General features: G+C 34.8%; 1 protein-coding gene across 1 annotated transcript; it reads left to right on the top strand.

The window, feature by feature from the left end:
* Positions 1-1,225: 1,225 nt before the first annotated feature.
* LOC112036027 (uncharacterized) lies at positions 1,226-12,456 on the top strand. Its single transcript, XM_065779381.1, is given in 11 exon segments — positions 1,226-1,726; positions 2,517-2,667; positions 3,835-3,902; positions 4,391-4,461; positions 6,178-6,444; positions 9,590-9,777; positions 9,864-9,919; positions 10,021-10,073; positions 12,061-12,232; positions 12,337-12,379; positions 12,381-12,456. Coding segments are annotated over 11 exon segments (1,338 nt in total). The 5' UTR covers positions 1,226-1,533.
* Positions 12,457-18,191: the final 5,735 nt, after the last annotated feature.

Below are 18,191 nucleotides of genomic sequence, written 5' to 3' on the forward strand. Positions count from 1 at the left end.
TTTCGATAATACTAATTCAATATCTATTTTGGTATTTTCTACTCAATAAATGAGTGACATCTGTTTCAAAAAACCATATCAGACTAGCTACTCCAATAAATTAATCACAATCTTTTATATTATCGGAAAAATAAATTAATCATTTATTAGAGTAATTTGATATGATTTTTTGCAACATATATCACTCATTTATTAGATGAAAAATATTAAAATAGACGTTGAATTGGTATTACTAAAACATAGTATACTTTCTCTCACACAAGATCACGATGGGCCAATAATTTAGCCTGTCGTTGACATCACGGCTACAGTGGCAGCCACACATACTTTCCGAGACCATCAAAGGCATGAAATCCCCATTTTTTGTTATGAAAAGTCATTGGACGTATTTTTAGTAAATTACCAAAACCCCTCGTCCTTCATCCCCCAACAACCAAAACCCATTGGTTGGTGACCCGACGGATACAATAGACTTTTAACTTTCAATAGTTTTTGCCTACATAAAGTTATTCACTCTAACATCACTCACATTAATATTTTTATAATAGAAAATGTATACTTTTTTAATTAATTAAGTTTAAATTCATCAACATATCATGTATAGTTGTGTAAAATTATATAATTGTTACAATAATTATATAAATTTATATTGACATTATTCATTTTATATTTAATTTTATAATTATTTCTTTACGTATCTCTAAAAATAAAAAAAAAAGAAAATAAATAGTAGTCATTACGTGTAAAGAAAAAAAAATAATGTAAAACATGTTTTTATATTAAAACAGATAAAAAATTTTGCAGCCGTCCACGTGAATGTTCTAAATTACTATAACATGACAAAGAATCTCCCTTTTTTTTTTTTTTTTTTTTATCAAAGAGTTAATTACGTGTCACATAATGTTCTAAATTACTATAACATGACAAAGAATCTCCCTTTTTTTTTTTTTTTTTTTTATCAAAGAGTTAATTACGTGTCACATAATATCATTCTGAGTGTATTATTTTGAATAAGCAACATTTCTGTTTGTATATGTGATTTGATGTAAACGGGGTTGGAGAAGAAATTTCCTGGAAAAACATTTTCCTTTTTGTCTCCTAGTTCCCCCAAATCGCGGATTTTGCTCTTTTGCCATCCACCTCTTAAAAAACATGGACAAATTTGTCTAAACCCTGAGCCCACCTATAGCCTTAGGCCATAGCGTGAACGCAAATAGGGTCCAAGTCCAAATCTTACCTTACCTTACCTTACCTTTTGCCCAACAAAAAAATTACACCTCATCATCTCTCACTGCCCATCCGTGCAAATGAACGAATTATAGGAATTGTGATTCCCCGCACGGGCACGGCATGGGCCTTTTCCTTCTTTGTGGATCGTCATCGCATCGATGCTGACTTCACCTTGATTCAATCGAGGAATTAGGATTTCCCATGGAAATTGGATTCCCCTTTTTTCTTTTTCTTTTTCTTTTGGTGTTTTTCCCCCTTTGAGCCTTCTGTACTATATATAGCAAGTGTAGTTACGCTAGCAAAATGGCTTCGGCGCCTTTGATTCACGCGCGCTGTGCTTATTCTCCAAGATTTAGTAGTTGTAACCGCAGTAACTACTGCACCCCATCCTCAACGACCCCTTCTTCCTCATCCTATTCCTCCTCATCTTCCTCCTCCTCCTCTTCTTCTTCGTCTTCGTCCTTCAATCATGCTCATGGATTGAGCTTCTCTTCTGGTAACTACTTTTCTTTTTCATTCATTCGTTTCTTTCTTTGTTTCTATTTCGTATTTCTGCAAGTGGGTTTTCTGAATTTTGTTCCTATTTTGTATGTATTTGAATTTTTATAATATGAATGGCGTGGCTTCAATTTGTTTGTAATTAAAGTGTTTTGAAAATTTAATTTTTTTTTAAGTTAATTCATCTGGCAACATATGAACTTTCATATTCCAGATTCAAAAACATTAGCTTATAGCTGACAAGTACTATGTTATTTTGGACCCAATTGCCATAAACAATCACTAATCTTAATTTAGTATCACCAACGAATGAAAAACATAGGCGACAGAGGCGAAGAAAGAGTTCTACATATATATAGTGTGTCTAAATTGTCCTTGGCCTGCAGACCTATGCTCCAATGGACACGAAATTAGTTTGGCAGCTTGCTTTGGTCAAACATTAATAACTAGGAAAAAATATATTTTAAATAATGTAATATCTTATGTTGATGGTTAAGATTAGGTAGTTATGGTACATAACAAAAAAAAAAAAAAGAAATGTGTACCATAGAATTCTCAAAATTTGTGTTAATGCTATAGAATTATAATGAGTTGGTACTATAATTTGGTGCCAAGAGAAGAATCTGATCAACATTTTGGCATTTATTCCTTCTGTAAATGTAATGGATGCTTTTTGCAATCTTGATTATTAATACCGAGTCAGCTTTTGTATCTGTTATATCATCATACCTTGAGTGAGTGTGCTCAGATTTTCATTTTGGTTGAGGATGCTAGATAAACTCGTGCAGGCACAAGTAATAGTTGGAGGCATCAAGGCCGTAAAGCTCAAGCTATGGGTACCACCACCCAGAGGGGAAATATTGAATCAACCAAGCGCATTGCGAATGGGAAAAATGAACCCGATCATCTTCTTGTCCTAGTTCATGGCATCATGGCTAGGTATATGTTGGACAAAGACTATGCTCAAAATAGCACACACCTAGGGTAGAGATTGAGGAAGTGAGAGCTAAAGAATAGAAAGAATGTAATAAATGGATAACATGCGCTATTTGTATGTGGTATGGTTGTTGTTCAGTTGAAGAAAGAGGTCCATATTTTTAAACTTCATTCTAAATTATGCACACTAGCATGCATTAAAATTTTCCTCCTCTAAATTTCCTTCATCATATTCCTTTTTTTTTTTTGGTTGATTTTCTCACTGCTAGTTTGATATTTTAGTTTCTATAAGTTCAAGAATCTGAATCCCTTTTCCTCCATTAACTACTTTGCTGTGATTTATACTTGCAATGTTTATAGTATGCATGGGAAGCCCCCAAAAATAATTTTAAAGGAATGAATTGAATGTTGCATCAATGATTCCCGTTAGCAAAGTCATACGAGCAGAAAAAAAAGAAAGAACGGGGGATGGGGTGGATTTTTTACAAAGTGGGTCTATTTAAGTGTTTGCCTGAGTAGCACGCTTTTGACTCAATGCTTGTGTCTGATTCATTGCTTAGATAAAGTATGATCGTAGGACTAGTGGCATAGGTCAGATTTCATTATAATTCTTTTAGATGCCTTTCCTACTTTGGAAGCCCCTGTACTTGCTGGTGCTCCAATTACTTTTGCTAGCTTAATCCATTCTCATCTAAAAAAGTATTATTGCTATTAATCTTGTTACATGTGTTCTGCCTTGTTAAACTTAAGAATATGCATATTTCGATCTGTTGATACATTGTTAGTCCAGTTAGGTAGAATTTGGTAGCTTGATTAGATGTTAATTGGAAGCAATTTCAATGAAAGATGTAAATTTTATTTGTAAGAAGTAAAAAGGTCCTTTGAAAGTGGATGGTGAGTTTCTGTACAACTTGATACAAGTTTCAAAATTTCCATATTTTTTCTTCTCTTGTGCACTGTTGGATGTTCTTATAAGCTATTGTTTCTTTGATTTTCTTACTTAAACTATTTCTATTAAGAATTGATTCTCACACTTAGCTGATAGATCAAATGAGTATCAGGGTAGGGTCTTTCATAGTTATGTTTTCCTACCAATTACTTCACAGTTATGTTTCTTTTGGGCTTTTATCTCTAAAGTGTATCAAGTTGACTGTTTTCTGAGTACTGCAGCCCAAGTGACTGGTTATATGTAGAAGCAGAGTTAAAGAAGCGTCTTGGAAGAAACTTCTTAATTTATGGTATGTTCACTCAATCTCTCTTTCCTGTTTTTAATGTAACTCAACTCAATTCATAATTCCGTTTTTTGGGAGAGCTTCTTTTCATTAATTGAATTGAGTTGAACTAAAAGGTTCAACCATTATATGACATGTGACATATGTAACCTAAATTCAGAACAATTGAGCAAAGCTTGGACTATCCCCAGTGTGTGATAAGATAGGAGCAACTGACTTAGAGAAGTTGAATGCCATAAAAGAAAAATGATAATCACACCACTCAAAGGAAGTAATTGTATTTTTTGGGTGTTAATAGGAACAAATGACTGGAAAGAACCAGGTCAGAGTTGGTCTGGTTTGAAAATTTTCATATTCTTAAATTTTGTTCTTCATGAACAATGGCACAAACGTGTTTGCATTGTGACATGAAAACTCACACTAAGATGTTAGGACTTCTACATAAGATTTTCCCTTCAAAAGCCTAGTGTTAGCTTTGTTTTTAATGTGTGCAGCAAGTTCATCTAACACCTTCACCAAAACCTTTTCTGGGATTGATGGAGCTGGAAAGCGATTAGCAGATGAAGTGAGCCTTCAAATCTTTGCAAAAACTTCTTTAAAAATTCTAGATCCATTTGTGTTTAATATAGCCTATGGCTTTGTTTGGAAATGACTTAATTTAGTTGTTATAAATAGGTTATGCAAGTTGTGCAAAAGACAGAGAGCCTGAAAAGGATCTCATTTTTGGCCCATTCTCTTGGTGGTTTGTTTGCAAGATATGCTATTTCTGTTCTTTATACACCACATGGCTCAAGTAGTGGCAAACCTGATGATCCCAACAGTTCTAATGTGGAAATTTCACAAGCAGAATGCTCTTCAAGACAAGGTATGATTGCTGGATTGGAGCCAATCAATTTTATTACCTTGGCAACTCCACATCTTGGGGTGAGAGGAAGAAAGCAGGTTTGTCTCTGAGGGTATAGCTTATTGCGTTTATTTTATCACAGTTATTATAATCACCCTCTATTGATGCCAATCTGAGCTTTTCTATTCCACTTTCTGTTTTTCATGTTGTGTTCAAATTTTACGTTATTCTTACATGTATATGCTCATTTTATTGCACTACTGGGTTTTGTGTGTAAGTGTGTGAATGGAGAAGAAAAAGTTAAGTTTCATTTCTGTTAGCTGAATTGTTAAAATTTTAGTAATTTTTTAAAATTATATCTCAGTTGTCTGGTTAATACTAGAAAAGTATAGGAGTATAAACTTGTAGAAGGATAAAAATGTTTCAATTATAGAAGCTTAAGATTTTGTTCCCTGACATTCAAAAGTTCCATAAAGTCAAAATGCTTGAGTTGTTTATATGCTTGTTTGCTTGACCCCTTTTTTTTAATTATTAATTTTCATCCCAATGTAGTTTTTTTTTTTTTTTTTTTTTTTTTTTTTTTTTTTTAGACGGACTAAACACCCTTTCAACCAAAAGCTGTATCGCTTAAGTCTCAACGCAGATCTGAAGAGGTAACCCTTGTGGCAGTTATGGAAGTTATACACTGAATCCTCCAAACTCTACAACGATTGGTAGAAGTAACTGATTTCTACTGCTATATAAAGGCCTGTCTCTGCAAAGGTAAGGGGATCTCTTCCTTTTTCTTTCTCCGGAGAGAATTTGAGAAACGTAAAAACACAGTTTTCCTATCCTCTAGTTTTCTAACTTTACCATCGGAGAATCAAAGGCCGGCCACCACCGGTCTTCTCCGCTGACTTTCTCTGTTTTCTCAGGACTCTTCTTACTAGATCAAGAACATCCGGAGACATTCCAGCCCACTGACTCCTTAGAATTCCTTTGAATCTATCAGAATTTCTTGGGAAGTATCAATAATCACACCACTCAAAGGAAGTAATTGTATTTTTTGGGTGTTAATAGGAACAAATGACTGGAAAGAACCACGTCAGAGTTGGTCTTGGTTTGAAAATTTTCATATTCTTAAACTTTGTTCTTCATGAACAATGGCACAAACGTGTTTGCATTGTGACATGAAAACTCAAACTAAGATGTTAGGACTTTTGCATAAGATTTTCCCTTCAAAAGCCTAGTGTTAGCTTTGTTTTTTATGTGTACAGCAAGTTCATCTAACACCTTTACCAAAACCTTTTCTGGAATTGATGGAGCTGGAAAGCGATTAGCAGATGAAGTAAGCCTTCAAATCTTTGCAAAAACCTCTTTAAAAATTCTAGATCCATTTATGTTTAATATAGCCTATGGCTTTGTTTGGAAATGACTTAATTTAGTTGTTATAAATAGGTTATGCAAGTTGTGCAAAAGACAGAGAGCCTGAAAAGGATCTCATTTTTGGCCCATTCTCTTGGTGGTTTGTTTGCAAGATATGCTATTTCTGTTCTCTATACACCACATGGCTCAAGTAGTGGCAAACCTGATGATCCCAGCAGTTCTAATGTGGAAATTTCACAAGCAGAATGCTCTTCAAGACGAGGTATGATTGCTGGATTGGAGCCAATCAATTTTATTACCTTGGCAACTCCACATCTTGGGGTGAGAGGAAGAAAGCAGGTTTGTCTTTGAGGGTATAGCTTATTGCGTTTATTTTATCACAGTTATCATAATCACCCTCTATTGATGCCAATCTGAGCTTTTCTATTCCACCTTCTGTTTTTCATGTTGTGTTCAAATTTTACATTATTCTTGCATGTATATGCTCATTTTATTGCACTACTGGGTTTTGTGTGTAAGTGTGTGAATGGAGAAGAGAAAAAGTTAAGTTTCGTTTCTGTTACCTGAATTGTTAAAATTATAGTAATTTTCTAAATTTATATCTCAGTTGTCTGGTTAATACTAGAAAAGTATGGGAGCATAAACTTGTAGAAGGATAAAAAAATTTCAATTATAGAAGCTTAAGATTTTGTTCCCTGACATTCAAGAGTTCCATAAAGTCAAAATGCTTGAGTTGTTTATATGCTTGTTTGCTTGACCCCTTTCTTTTCATTATTAATTTTAATCCAAATGTAGTATCTATTTTTGAGGACTTGGTGAGTTCCACAATCACTCCTGGTCTTGAATCCATGACCTTATGGTCCACTCTTTTCTCATGGGGGAAGGAGTTATCATTTGAGTTATGACTTATTGGCAAATGGTATGATCATTAACACTTATAATGCTCCTAAAAAAAATAACACTTATAATGCTGTTAGTTTAAAGCTAAATTTATATATATATATATATATATATTTTGCTCTCGCACAATGTATTCTCAAGGCTATTTAAAGCTAAAATTGAAATACACACACAGATATATATATATATATAATAATAATAATAATAAAAAACATAAGTCTATTGATAAGAATAAGGAGGAAACATGTCATTATGATGAGGTAACATGACGTGAGTTTGATGTGAGTTTAATATGAAAATGATAATGATAATAATAATTTTAAACTGTTAAAGAATTCAAATATTACTAATAAAGACTCCCTTCGGACCAGTAGTCTACCAGATTCATTAGCAATAAACCAAAAAGTTAGAAACGGCAATCCCTTCTTTTTAAAATTTAAGTGCTTAATGGTCATATGAGATTTTGTGTGGGTTTGGATTGCGCTCAATGTTGCGGCGCGTTTTCCCCTTTTTTTTTTTTTTTTTTTTTTTTTGTGGGTTTGGATTGCGCTCAATGTTGCGGCGCGTTTTCCCCTTTTTTTTTTTTTTTTTTTTTTTTGCCTGCTTTTGCTGACTTTGTGGGATAAAAAATACTGTTCATGACAGTGCGTGTACTGTTCACGCAATGTTCATGCACTGTTCACGCAATATTTAATATTAAAAATGGATCCCACGGTACTATTCACACATTTAAAAACTATTTTGCTACAGTGTTTTTAGCAACAATCAGTTTTTAGCAACTTTCAGCAACAATAAGTTGTATCCAAACAGACCCCTTGTTATCTGTTATGTTGATGACTCTAGAATTTCATAGAAATTGTTAAATGTATTATTAGCAATGCGATGTGTTATACCATGTTGTATATGCTAGAGTAGATGCGGAAGAGAAAGCATAGAATAGGAATACTGAAAACACGAGGGTTACATGGTTCAGCCTTGTCGGCCTACATTCACGGAGGAATCCCTTAAGGGGTTACATCTTTATTGTATAAAAATGTAGTACAATAACCTGTGTTACAATGAACCATAACATGAGTATATATAGGCGACTAAACTCTAGACTACTAGTACAAGTAGGACTGAACTTGGGCCTATTACATTGGGCTAATATATGTCTAATATATATCTCTAACACCCTCCCTCAAACTCAAGGTGGAAGCTTGATGGAGGCTTGAGGTTGGATAAGCATGAGAAGATCCCTTGGAGATGCCTTGAAGAATTCTTTTGAAGAAACGACAATGAAAAATATGCCAATTAACCAATTTTGGAGTTTCAAATGAGGAAACGGAGTCCAAAATCGAAATCTAAGCGAAAAACTAAGCTAGATAGACCTTTTCAGAAATTTCAACTTTTGGTTCAAGGTCAACGCAAAAGTCAAAGTCAATGAAGGTCAACGAAACCAAGGCCAAAGTCAATGGTCAGTCAATGAATGCATGGTCCGGGTCAGTTCTGGGTTTCTAGGTTGCGTCACAGACCAGATAGCAAAGATGTTGACGTCATACGATGACATTTCAATAACGTGGACTAGGGCGTGCATGGCATAATGACGTGGAATGAGACATCACCTAATGACATCAGCATGAGTTCTTCGGCATGTGGAAGGCGCATGACGGTGTGTACTGGCGCATGGTGGCAAGACAGATTCCTAGGTGGCATATGTGACGTCGTATGATTACTAGATTCTCAGGCCAAGTAGATCGGGAGAAGTCAAGGCAGTCTTGGCGGCGCGTGTGGCTGAGATCCGAGCTAGGAGTCAAGAACCTTTGGTGGCGCATGTGAGAGTTCCAGGTGCCGTTGTTTGCGCGTGGTGGCACGTGCAGCTACCGTTGGAGGTCAAGTTCCTAGGTTTTGGTCGCGATATGTCGTGGAGCACGTCTGTCTTGTTGGTTTCATCAAGCGAAGGCTTGATGTGCACAGATCTAATAAGTTGAGTCACGGCTTTGCTTGAGTTTGTGGATCTTGGACACAACACTGAGCCACTGTGACTGCGAGATGCCATGGAGTCTAGATCTAGCAGAGAAGCATGTGTGGCTTCTGATGGTGGTGTGCACATGATATTCTTCTTTGCTTGCTAGAGATGTTTTGTTTGATGCCAAGAATGAAATTTGGCTCTGATACCATGTTAAATATATTATTAGCAACGCAATGTGTTACACCATGTTATATATGCTAGAGTGGATGTGAAAGAGGAAGTATAGAATAGGAACATCAAGAACACAAGGGTTATGTGGTTCAGCTTTGACGGCCTACATTTACGGAGGAATCCCTTAAGGGCTACATCTTTATTGTATAAGAGTATAATACAATAATCTGTGTTACAATGAACCCTAACATGAGTATATATAGATGATTAAACCCTAAACAACTAGTACAAGCTGAAATGGGCTTGGGCTTACTACATTGAGCTAATATGTATAATATATATCTCTAACAGAAACAACAAATTAATTACTAAAGAGTTAATGATTGCTAGTACTAGTATCAGGACTTGTGTCTCCTAAAACCATGCAGTTCATTTCCCTTTTCTTGTTTTTTTTTTTTTAAGTAATCTTTTTCTGTTCTTCTTCATTTCCCATTCCTCTTTGGGCTTCCAATATTAGAGAAACTGGCTCTACCACTAGCTCCTATAATTGTTGGCCAAACCGGTAGTCAGTTGTTCCTCACTAATGGTAAACCCGAGAAACCACCTCTTCTATTAAGAATGGCCTCTGATTGTGAAGATGGAAAATTTATGTAAGTTGTAAAAGGAATTTATAGATGCTAAAGATATTTACTTCTCTTCCAGTAATCTAATGGTTCTAATCTGTTTCGATTTACAGATCAGCCCTTGGCACTTTTAGGAGTCGCATCCTATATGCTAATGTATCTTATGATCTTATCCCACTGCATTATTATTCCTTTCTTAGCTAAACGAGCTGGCTGTGTAAACTTTCTTCTTATTTCTTCTATCATCATTATATCTTTAACATCACATAGATATGGTTGGTTGGCGCACATCTTCTATAAGGAGGGAGTCAGAACTTTCTAAGGTGAGTTTGTAATTTTTCTTCTTGAACTACATCATGTGCCGACGTTTTAAGTGTTGATTGATCTATTATTCAAGACTGAGCATTCTATTAAGGACTGAGATAGAGAAATTAAAAAGGATATATATATATATATATATGTGTGTGTGTGTGTCCTTTTTATTACTTTCATAGTGTTTTATATATTATTCTCTCATCAATTATTGGCTCATTATGATCTCTCTTTCTTTCCCCTAAATAATTTTATTCCTTGAGCAATTGTCAATCAGTTTGATATTAGAGGAACACCTGAATTATAAAAATGCTTTGGCTAATTCTAATAGGATTTTGTACGTTTTTAGATCCCTGTAAAAACTAGACTGTTTAACCTAGTCATTTAGCCAAAAGATTACTTAGATAAATTATTCAGATTTAGGTTAACACAATCAAATCATATCATGTAAGTAATGCGAAAATATAAATAACACATGATATGATAACTCAGGAAAACCAAACTGGTAAAAACTTGGGAAGGATTTAACCAAACTATTTTCAAGGTAAAACAGATCCATTATGAAAGAATTGAAGTTTTTATAATAGAACTTAGACCACTAACATCCTATTGCTATCTCGTGTAGAAAACTTACTACTACGACCACGTGACAGCTTCGAGTCCACGGACTATGATCCATTGCAACCACAAGTACTCTCACTTATGACTTTAAGACCCCACTCAAAGATTTCAGATCTTCTTTAATTCTTTATGCAGCAACTGAAGTCACTATCAAGTTCTTGATGTGAATCTTGATCTTGATAGTTCTATGTCTGTGTATGAAGGTAAACACCTCTCAGATCTCACAAAATATTCAACACACAACTCAACAAAGACCTTAGAGAGCTTTTGAGTACAAAATCCTAGATTTACAAAAGAGGCACAAGATGCACTCTAATCTCTCTGAAAAGCCTTGAAAACCCTACCTAGGGTTAGCTTATGCCTTTTAACATTTGTTGATTTTTGCTGATCTGAGACTTTCGATCGATTGAGCCTTGCAGATATTGAATAGTAATTTCCTACAATTACTCGATTCCAAACTTAATTTAAACCAAACTTTGAGCAAGTCTAAACCTAGACTAAATGTTTTGATCATGGTTTTGCCAACATATATAAATTGAAGTTCTAATACATTAGTTCCTAAAGTCTTAGAACCTAACAGATTTCGACAGATGGAAACACGGTATGAGAAATTAAAAACCATTTGAACAATGCTTTTATGTTAAGAAATGCGTATGAACAACCAGATATATAATTAATGAAGTTGTTGTCTTGATGGTAAGAAGTAGAATGCAAATTTAAAGAGACTGTATCATATTAGAAACTTCACTTTAGCAACCCATTCAAGCAATTTTTGATGTAGCAGCGTTATAGTAGCAATTTCCTGATTTTGAAATATATAAGCTAGTTTGAACTACATTAATGGAGTTTGCAAAACTTGGCTCGGCTTAAGAAATGCAGCTTGTAATCGCTTGAACCAAATCCTGCTGTTATACATACAGAACAAAAATATGTCTCAGGCAACAGTGGCAAAGCACTTGTCCATAGGCAAATAATTCGTTGTTCTTCGGAATCTTGTTTGATTGTTGTGAGTTGCATTTTGAGATTTGTGGTGCAAATATATGCAAAGATCTTTCTCTTTTTTTTTTAATAAAAAAATAGCATCTTTTCCAGATGCTAATATTCTTTTGATCCTATAATTCTTGATCTTTTTATAGGGCTAATTATCAATTTTTTTTTTCTTGCTAATATGGTAAGGTTTTGTACTATTTATGCCCTTTATAGTTTAGATCTTATAGTATTTGTTGGTAACAAGCAACTTAAAAATGTTAGTTGCAAGAATGTTCTCAAGCTAATTTTTGAATTATTTGGGGATGGAAATTGTTGAAATATTAACTTTAAGTCGAGAGTCTGCCCTTACATTCATGCATCATCCTGATGTTTTTTCTACTTAATTAGAATCCCCCTCGAAGATCATTGGATGGTTACAAGCATGTTGTGGATGTTGAGTATTGTCCCCCAGTTCCCTCCGATGGCCCCCAATTTCCTCCGGAAGCAGCCAAAGCAAGGGAAGCAGCACAAAACGCACCCAGCATGCAAAACACAGTTGAATATCATGAAATTGTGGAAGGTAACATCAATTGGGCATAGAAACTGATAATGTGACAATTATTTAAAGAGATTCATACCGTGTTACATGACAATGAATAATGATAGTTTTAGTTTGTTAAACAGAGGAAATGATACGCGGATTACAGCAATTAGGATGGAAAAAGGTATGTCAGCTTTCATTCTGCATTCTAGCCCTTCTTCGACCATAACAACATTCATGTACTGACTCCAACCCACCTATGAACCATTGTTTTCACACTGACCTCTCTTCATCCCTTGATCAGGTTTCATGCATGAAATTTCACCTACTCCTTACTTTGAAAAATACACTAGCTTCTCTCGAGTTGAAAAGTATTATACACAGGATACACACAATATGATTCGTTATAGATATCTTATGTTCACAAAAACACAATTGTTATAATTTTTTAAAAGTATGACATACTATTTCATTATTTAAAAGTACAACGAGTCATTGTACTTTTAAATATGACTAGTGCCAGTGCCACTTCATCAACAACTATCTACCTCCAGTTCTGCTTGTGTTTCGATATACTGTACAATTTTTCAAATATGTTGAATGTTTGATCAACCAAAATTCCTTAAGCGGCCAATGTTTGTTTTTCTATGAAATTATTCTTAAAATCGAACCAAATGGACCTGTGCATACTCCCATATCATGAAACAGTTCCCTTCTATTTCAAAAGCAAAGGCAGATCCTAAATTCCTAAGATAATAATGTCAAAGTAAATATCCAACACAATTTATGTTAAACACCTAAAGAAAATCACAACCACACAGTCACCTGATATTAGTTTTTTGTTTTCCAATATAGTTTATCAATCTGCCAAAATAGACCATTGGTTGGTGGATTCAATGAATAGATGCTAGTTGATGAAAGGACAATGCAATTTCTCTATACATGTACCTAGTCATGGATTTGAAAATAACGAGGCATTGGTAGATGGTCGTTGTAGTGGCACTGACTTTGGTGGTAGTGTTGGACCAATGGAAGTGATTGGTGTGGATGTTTTGGTTTTTATTTTACTTATTTTATGACACTAAAATAAGAGAAGGCAGAAAATTAACGTTTAATTTAAGTAGGTGGACACTTGATAATTTTTTATTTTTGGAGTATAGAGTGAGACAGGAAAATGAAGAATATTTAGTCATCCATGTTGAAGAAGGGAATATTCACAGACTTGTTCCTCGTGAACAAAGCTCACATGTTGCCCTAATAAAGAAGAGTAACTATTGCACAAGCTGTTGAAGCAGATATTACAGATAAGTCTGGGGTCTCACATAAATCAGTCCAAGTTTATAAGTAGAGTAGTAGACAAGTAAGGGGTTGAAAAAATGTGGATTATCTTTTCGTAGACTATAACAATTATTTGTGCTCAAAAACGAAAAAAGCTATGAAAGACCGAGATGGAAGAAGCTTGATGAGTTTCAGAAACAACAAGCTGAGAACCCTTCATTTTTTTTATTCAATACAACTTGATGTTGATGACCTAATAACCAATGTCTTTCGGCATATATATGGAAGGATGATAATTGATTTCAGTCATTTTCGTGATGAAAACATACCAACTTTTAGGCCTATATGATATAGAAATTTTTGTTCATAAATTGAGTCGGGTTGGGTAAAGGGCATTTTTCAACCCAAATTTGGGCAATGTTGGGTTGAAAAATCTCATGTTAGTTCTAAAATCTAAACTGATCCAAACATAGGTATTGAGTTGGGTTGTGATAATTTTGGATTGGTTTGGGGATGAAAAAAAGATAATTTTAAAATTTAGATAAGAAAAACAAACCTTGCCCTAAAATTTAGGAACCAAAGTAACATTTTTCCCTTTCGTTTCCTCAAAAATCTTCATATTTTCCACATATGTTCTTTTCAAAACTTTAAAGCCAAACTGCTTGTGCTATGAGGTGGTTTACATGAACCTGCAAGGAAAACTTACAATCAAAATTTGTCATCGAGAATAGGTAGTTCCGCTGTCTGCGCCAAGTCTAGAGTGAAGATGCAAACATAAATGGCACATGTTTGACTATGTCTTGAAAAATCTGGCCATGGAAGTCTTTCTTTCAATATCTATTGTTAGGTTTTTAGACCCTTTAACCCAACCAGATTAGCATAGTTAATTAGCCAAATGATTAACTTAGTCAAATTATACAAATCTAGGTTAACATAATCAATTAATCATATCAAGAAATAAAGCAGCGGAAAAATAAATAACACAATGATATGATCACCCAGGAAACCACAAGGTAAAAACCTGGGGAGGATTTGACCTAGTTATCCTCAAGGTAAACTTGAATCCACTATATGAAAGAATTGAAGTTCATACAAAAGGACTTACAAGCTCCCTGCTTGACTTCCTAATGCTACCTACCAATAGAACTTACTGACACGACCACGTGCAAGCTCCAAATTCACGGACTCCTTCTTTCTTGGATTCTCCACAAGATACAAGCACTTCCGCTTGTGTTTCTTTAAGCTCTAATGGCAGCAACTGAGTCGATCATCAAGACATTGATATAATCTCTATCTTGAAAACCCTAAGTTTATGTGAAGGAAAGCTCCTCAAGGATCTCACAAGAGATTTACACAAACAGCAAAAATATGAGCAACAATACACTCAGAGCAACACACAAAACGTGGCTAGGGTTTTGCTTTATATACCTAGGGCAAAAACATAAAACCCTAAATGTTTAATGAGGTAGGGCTGAGTTGGAAATTCTGCAAAAAAAACATTTTGGCCAACTTTCGATCAATCGAGTCTATCTTTCGATCATCGAGCCAGGCCGAAATGCACCAATACATCTGCAGCCACTCAATTCCAACTTTACATGAATTACACAACTTTGAGCAAGTCTAAACAAGACTAAACACATTGTTTTGATTATGGTTTGCCAACATTACACATTAGAGTTCTAAATACATCAAATCCTAAGTCTTTAGAACCTAACAAACTCCCCCTTTAGCAATCCGCGACAAAACACAAATTAAAAGCTCAAAGTTTACAAATAAAAGCCCTTTACAAAAATAAAGCTCATAAACACAAAAATTCAATCCTAACTACTATCCATCAGTTGCAAGTATAGACAGCAGCTCAATTGAATCAACCTGTATATTCCTGAAAAACTCAACAAATGCATAAACGCATGTGTGACAGAAAAATAGTAAATCAACAGATATGTAAACTAACTCTCCCCTTAAGTTAGATACAACAAAAATAAAACATTCTTGTAAAAATTCACACAACACATAATAAAGACATATATCAACGACTAATCTCATAAATATAAATTAATAAGTAGTGAATCACAAGAAACAAGAATCACATATATCAAAATAAATGTATCTCCCACTAACATGAATAGCCCCAAAAATGATATACAAAGTGAAGCACCTAGATACAATTTAATATCTCCACTAGCTCTGCAAAACAAAACAAAAAAATCTCCCCCTAACTACAAAAGCTCCTCTACAAGTGTCAAAACTCTACTCCCCCTTTTTTGTGACGGAATGCCAAAAGACAATCACAAGCCATCATTGAAAGGAGGTGGTGAGAGTGAACGAAGATGCGCCAAGTCAGCTCGCAAAGCAAGAATCTCATCAAGTAAGTCCACCAAAATCTAACCATGAGTCGCCTAAACGGTCATGACAGTCTCCAAGGTACGACGAACATCAAAGTCATCCGAAGGAGGTGGAGGAACATCAGCAGTAGCAGCAACACCAACAGGATCATCAACATCCTCACCAGCAGGACCTGTAGAAGAAAAGGGAGGAGGTGCGGTACCAGAAGGCTTAGACCTAGGGTGTTTAGAGCCAACTCAAAAGTGAACAGCCCTCTGTCTAAGAAAAGACACACCTATGGGAGCAATAACATGTACGGGCTCAGAAGAAGGGAAATCATCTAGACCAAGATAAAGCAAAATCCTATGAATAAAGATAGGATGGACAAGAGCATGAGAAGAAGATGAACTCCTATAGACTTCATTCAAAGAACGAAGAAACAAATGAGGAAAACTAATAAAAGCATCAGTCGCTAAAGCATACAAAAAGACACACTGCTCGAGAGGAATGGTGTGAAGATGAGAAATGGGCCAAATAGAATGACATGCTATACTAAAGAAGAGATAATGTAACTCAGATAGCTCAGCAGTGGTGATCCTAGGATTAGAACCCCACTGGATAGAAGACCCAATGATGTAAGACATGACATCACACAAAAGAGGAGACTCATCATAAGGGTAGACAGGGTGCTAGACCAAAGGTACCCCTAGAGCATCAGCCACTACAGTAGGAGTAATGGTGTGCTCTACGCCTCATATCCAACTCTTTACCAAAGTGTTGGAATCATAGACGCGGATAGAGATGTTCGAAAAGAACTCTTTAATCAGGGTAGCAGGAGGAGGAGGATCAGAAATATCCACCAAGGGTAACCAGCCCTGATGCTCAAAATTTGCCCTAATGGCAGGATCAAGCTCATCTAAAACTACAGCACGCTCAGACCAAATCTTTCTCCTAAGGTTCAGTTTATCAAAAATCTCTTGGTTTTTGTCACTTGGAAACTTCTCACTGTCAAAAGAAGGTGGGGGAGGAGAAGGTGAGGGAACAGACCTACGAGCTCTAGTCTTCCTAGGTATGATGCTAAGGAAAGGACAAAGACGCAAAAAAAAAAAAAAAAAAAAAAAAAAAAAAAAAAAAAAAAAAGAACCAAAAGAACAAAAACAAAGCACAACCCAAGGGCAGATTGCAAGTTAGCACATGAAAAGAACAAAAGTCTATATGATGGATGAAAAATATTAATGACATGATGCATGTTCTAATGTAGTTAAAAAAATTTCAATTGAAGTTCAATTGCACAAAATTGGCTTGAACACAGAGGTTCTAAAAAAAAACCCCAAAATTGAAAACCATTTGTTAAGATTTAAAAATAATTGACAAATTGATCATCACATTAGCTAGAAAACACAATATAGTGGTCAATGATATCAATTTATCAGGCCAATTTCATTAATTTCTATCCAATTGAACAAAAACCCCAAATCGGTTCAATTACAAGCCCTAGAATTTTCAATTTTCCCAAAAACCCAAAATTGATCAAATTAAACCATCAATATCATGTTTATATCATGTCCCAAAAAAAACCCATTGATCAATTGAACATAATATGGCTTGAAACATGAAAATCCCCAAAAGAATAGGTCCAAAAATCTCAAGGAAAAATGCATGAAACTTGAAAATAAAAGAAAAGGGAAGGGTAAAAGAGACTTACTAGCCTTAGAGGACAAATTCTTTGCAAAAGATTCGGAGGAAAACAACAAAAAAATTGTTGAGTGAGCTTGCCAAGTCGGAGAGAGAGAAAAATGTTTTGAAACTTTTTGAAAAAGTGATTTGAAAAGGTCAAGAATAGTGTTTTAAAAAACCTGATTTGCGATATTCGATTGATCGAAAATTACATTCGATCAATTGAATCAATCCAAGATTTCTAAAAGAATTTTAAGTAATTTTTGATCCATCGAAAAACAGATTGGATTGATCGAAATAGGCAGAGGCTCACTAAATTTTGAGAAAAATCACAGTTTTGAAAAACAACCACATTTTGGAAACAACTCCTCAAAGCATTAAAATTGATGAAACAAAATGCATGAGTATGAGATGAAATGCTTTTTCAGAAACCCAAGTTTTAACCCTAATTTTTCAAAGAAAATTTCATCCATTCTTCCTTTAAATTCTCAAGCAAAAAAAATGTTTTGCATAATATTCTAGGTATTTTCAAACTTGGTTGGTCAGACCAAAAACACACACAATAACATGTATAGTATTTAGCAAAGAGTAACTTGTGTAGTGTGTGCAACTAGCAAAAACTTGAGATACATGTGAGGTGATATGTGAATAGAAATCAACCACAAAGTCTACAAAATTCATCACATAGAATTTAAAAGAGACTATCACCTAAAGAGTT

The sequence above is a fragment of the Quercus suber genome, unplaced genomic scaffold (assembly GCF_002906115.3).
Source record: "Quercus suber isolate HL8 unplaced genomic scaffold, Cork oak 2.0 scaffold_11, whole genome shotgun sequence".
Taxonomy (NCBI): Eukaryota; Viridiplantae; Streptophyta; class Magnoliopsida; order Fagales; family Fagaceae; genus Quercus; species Quercus suber.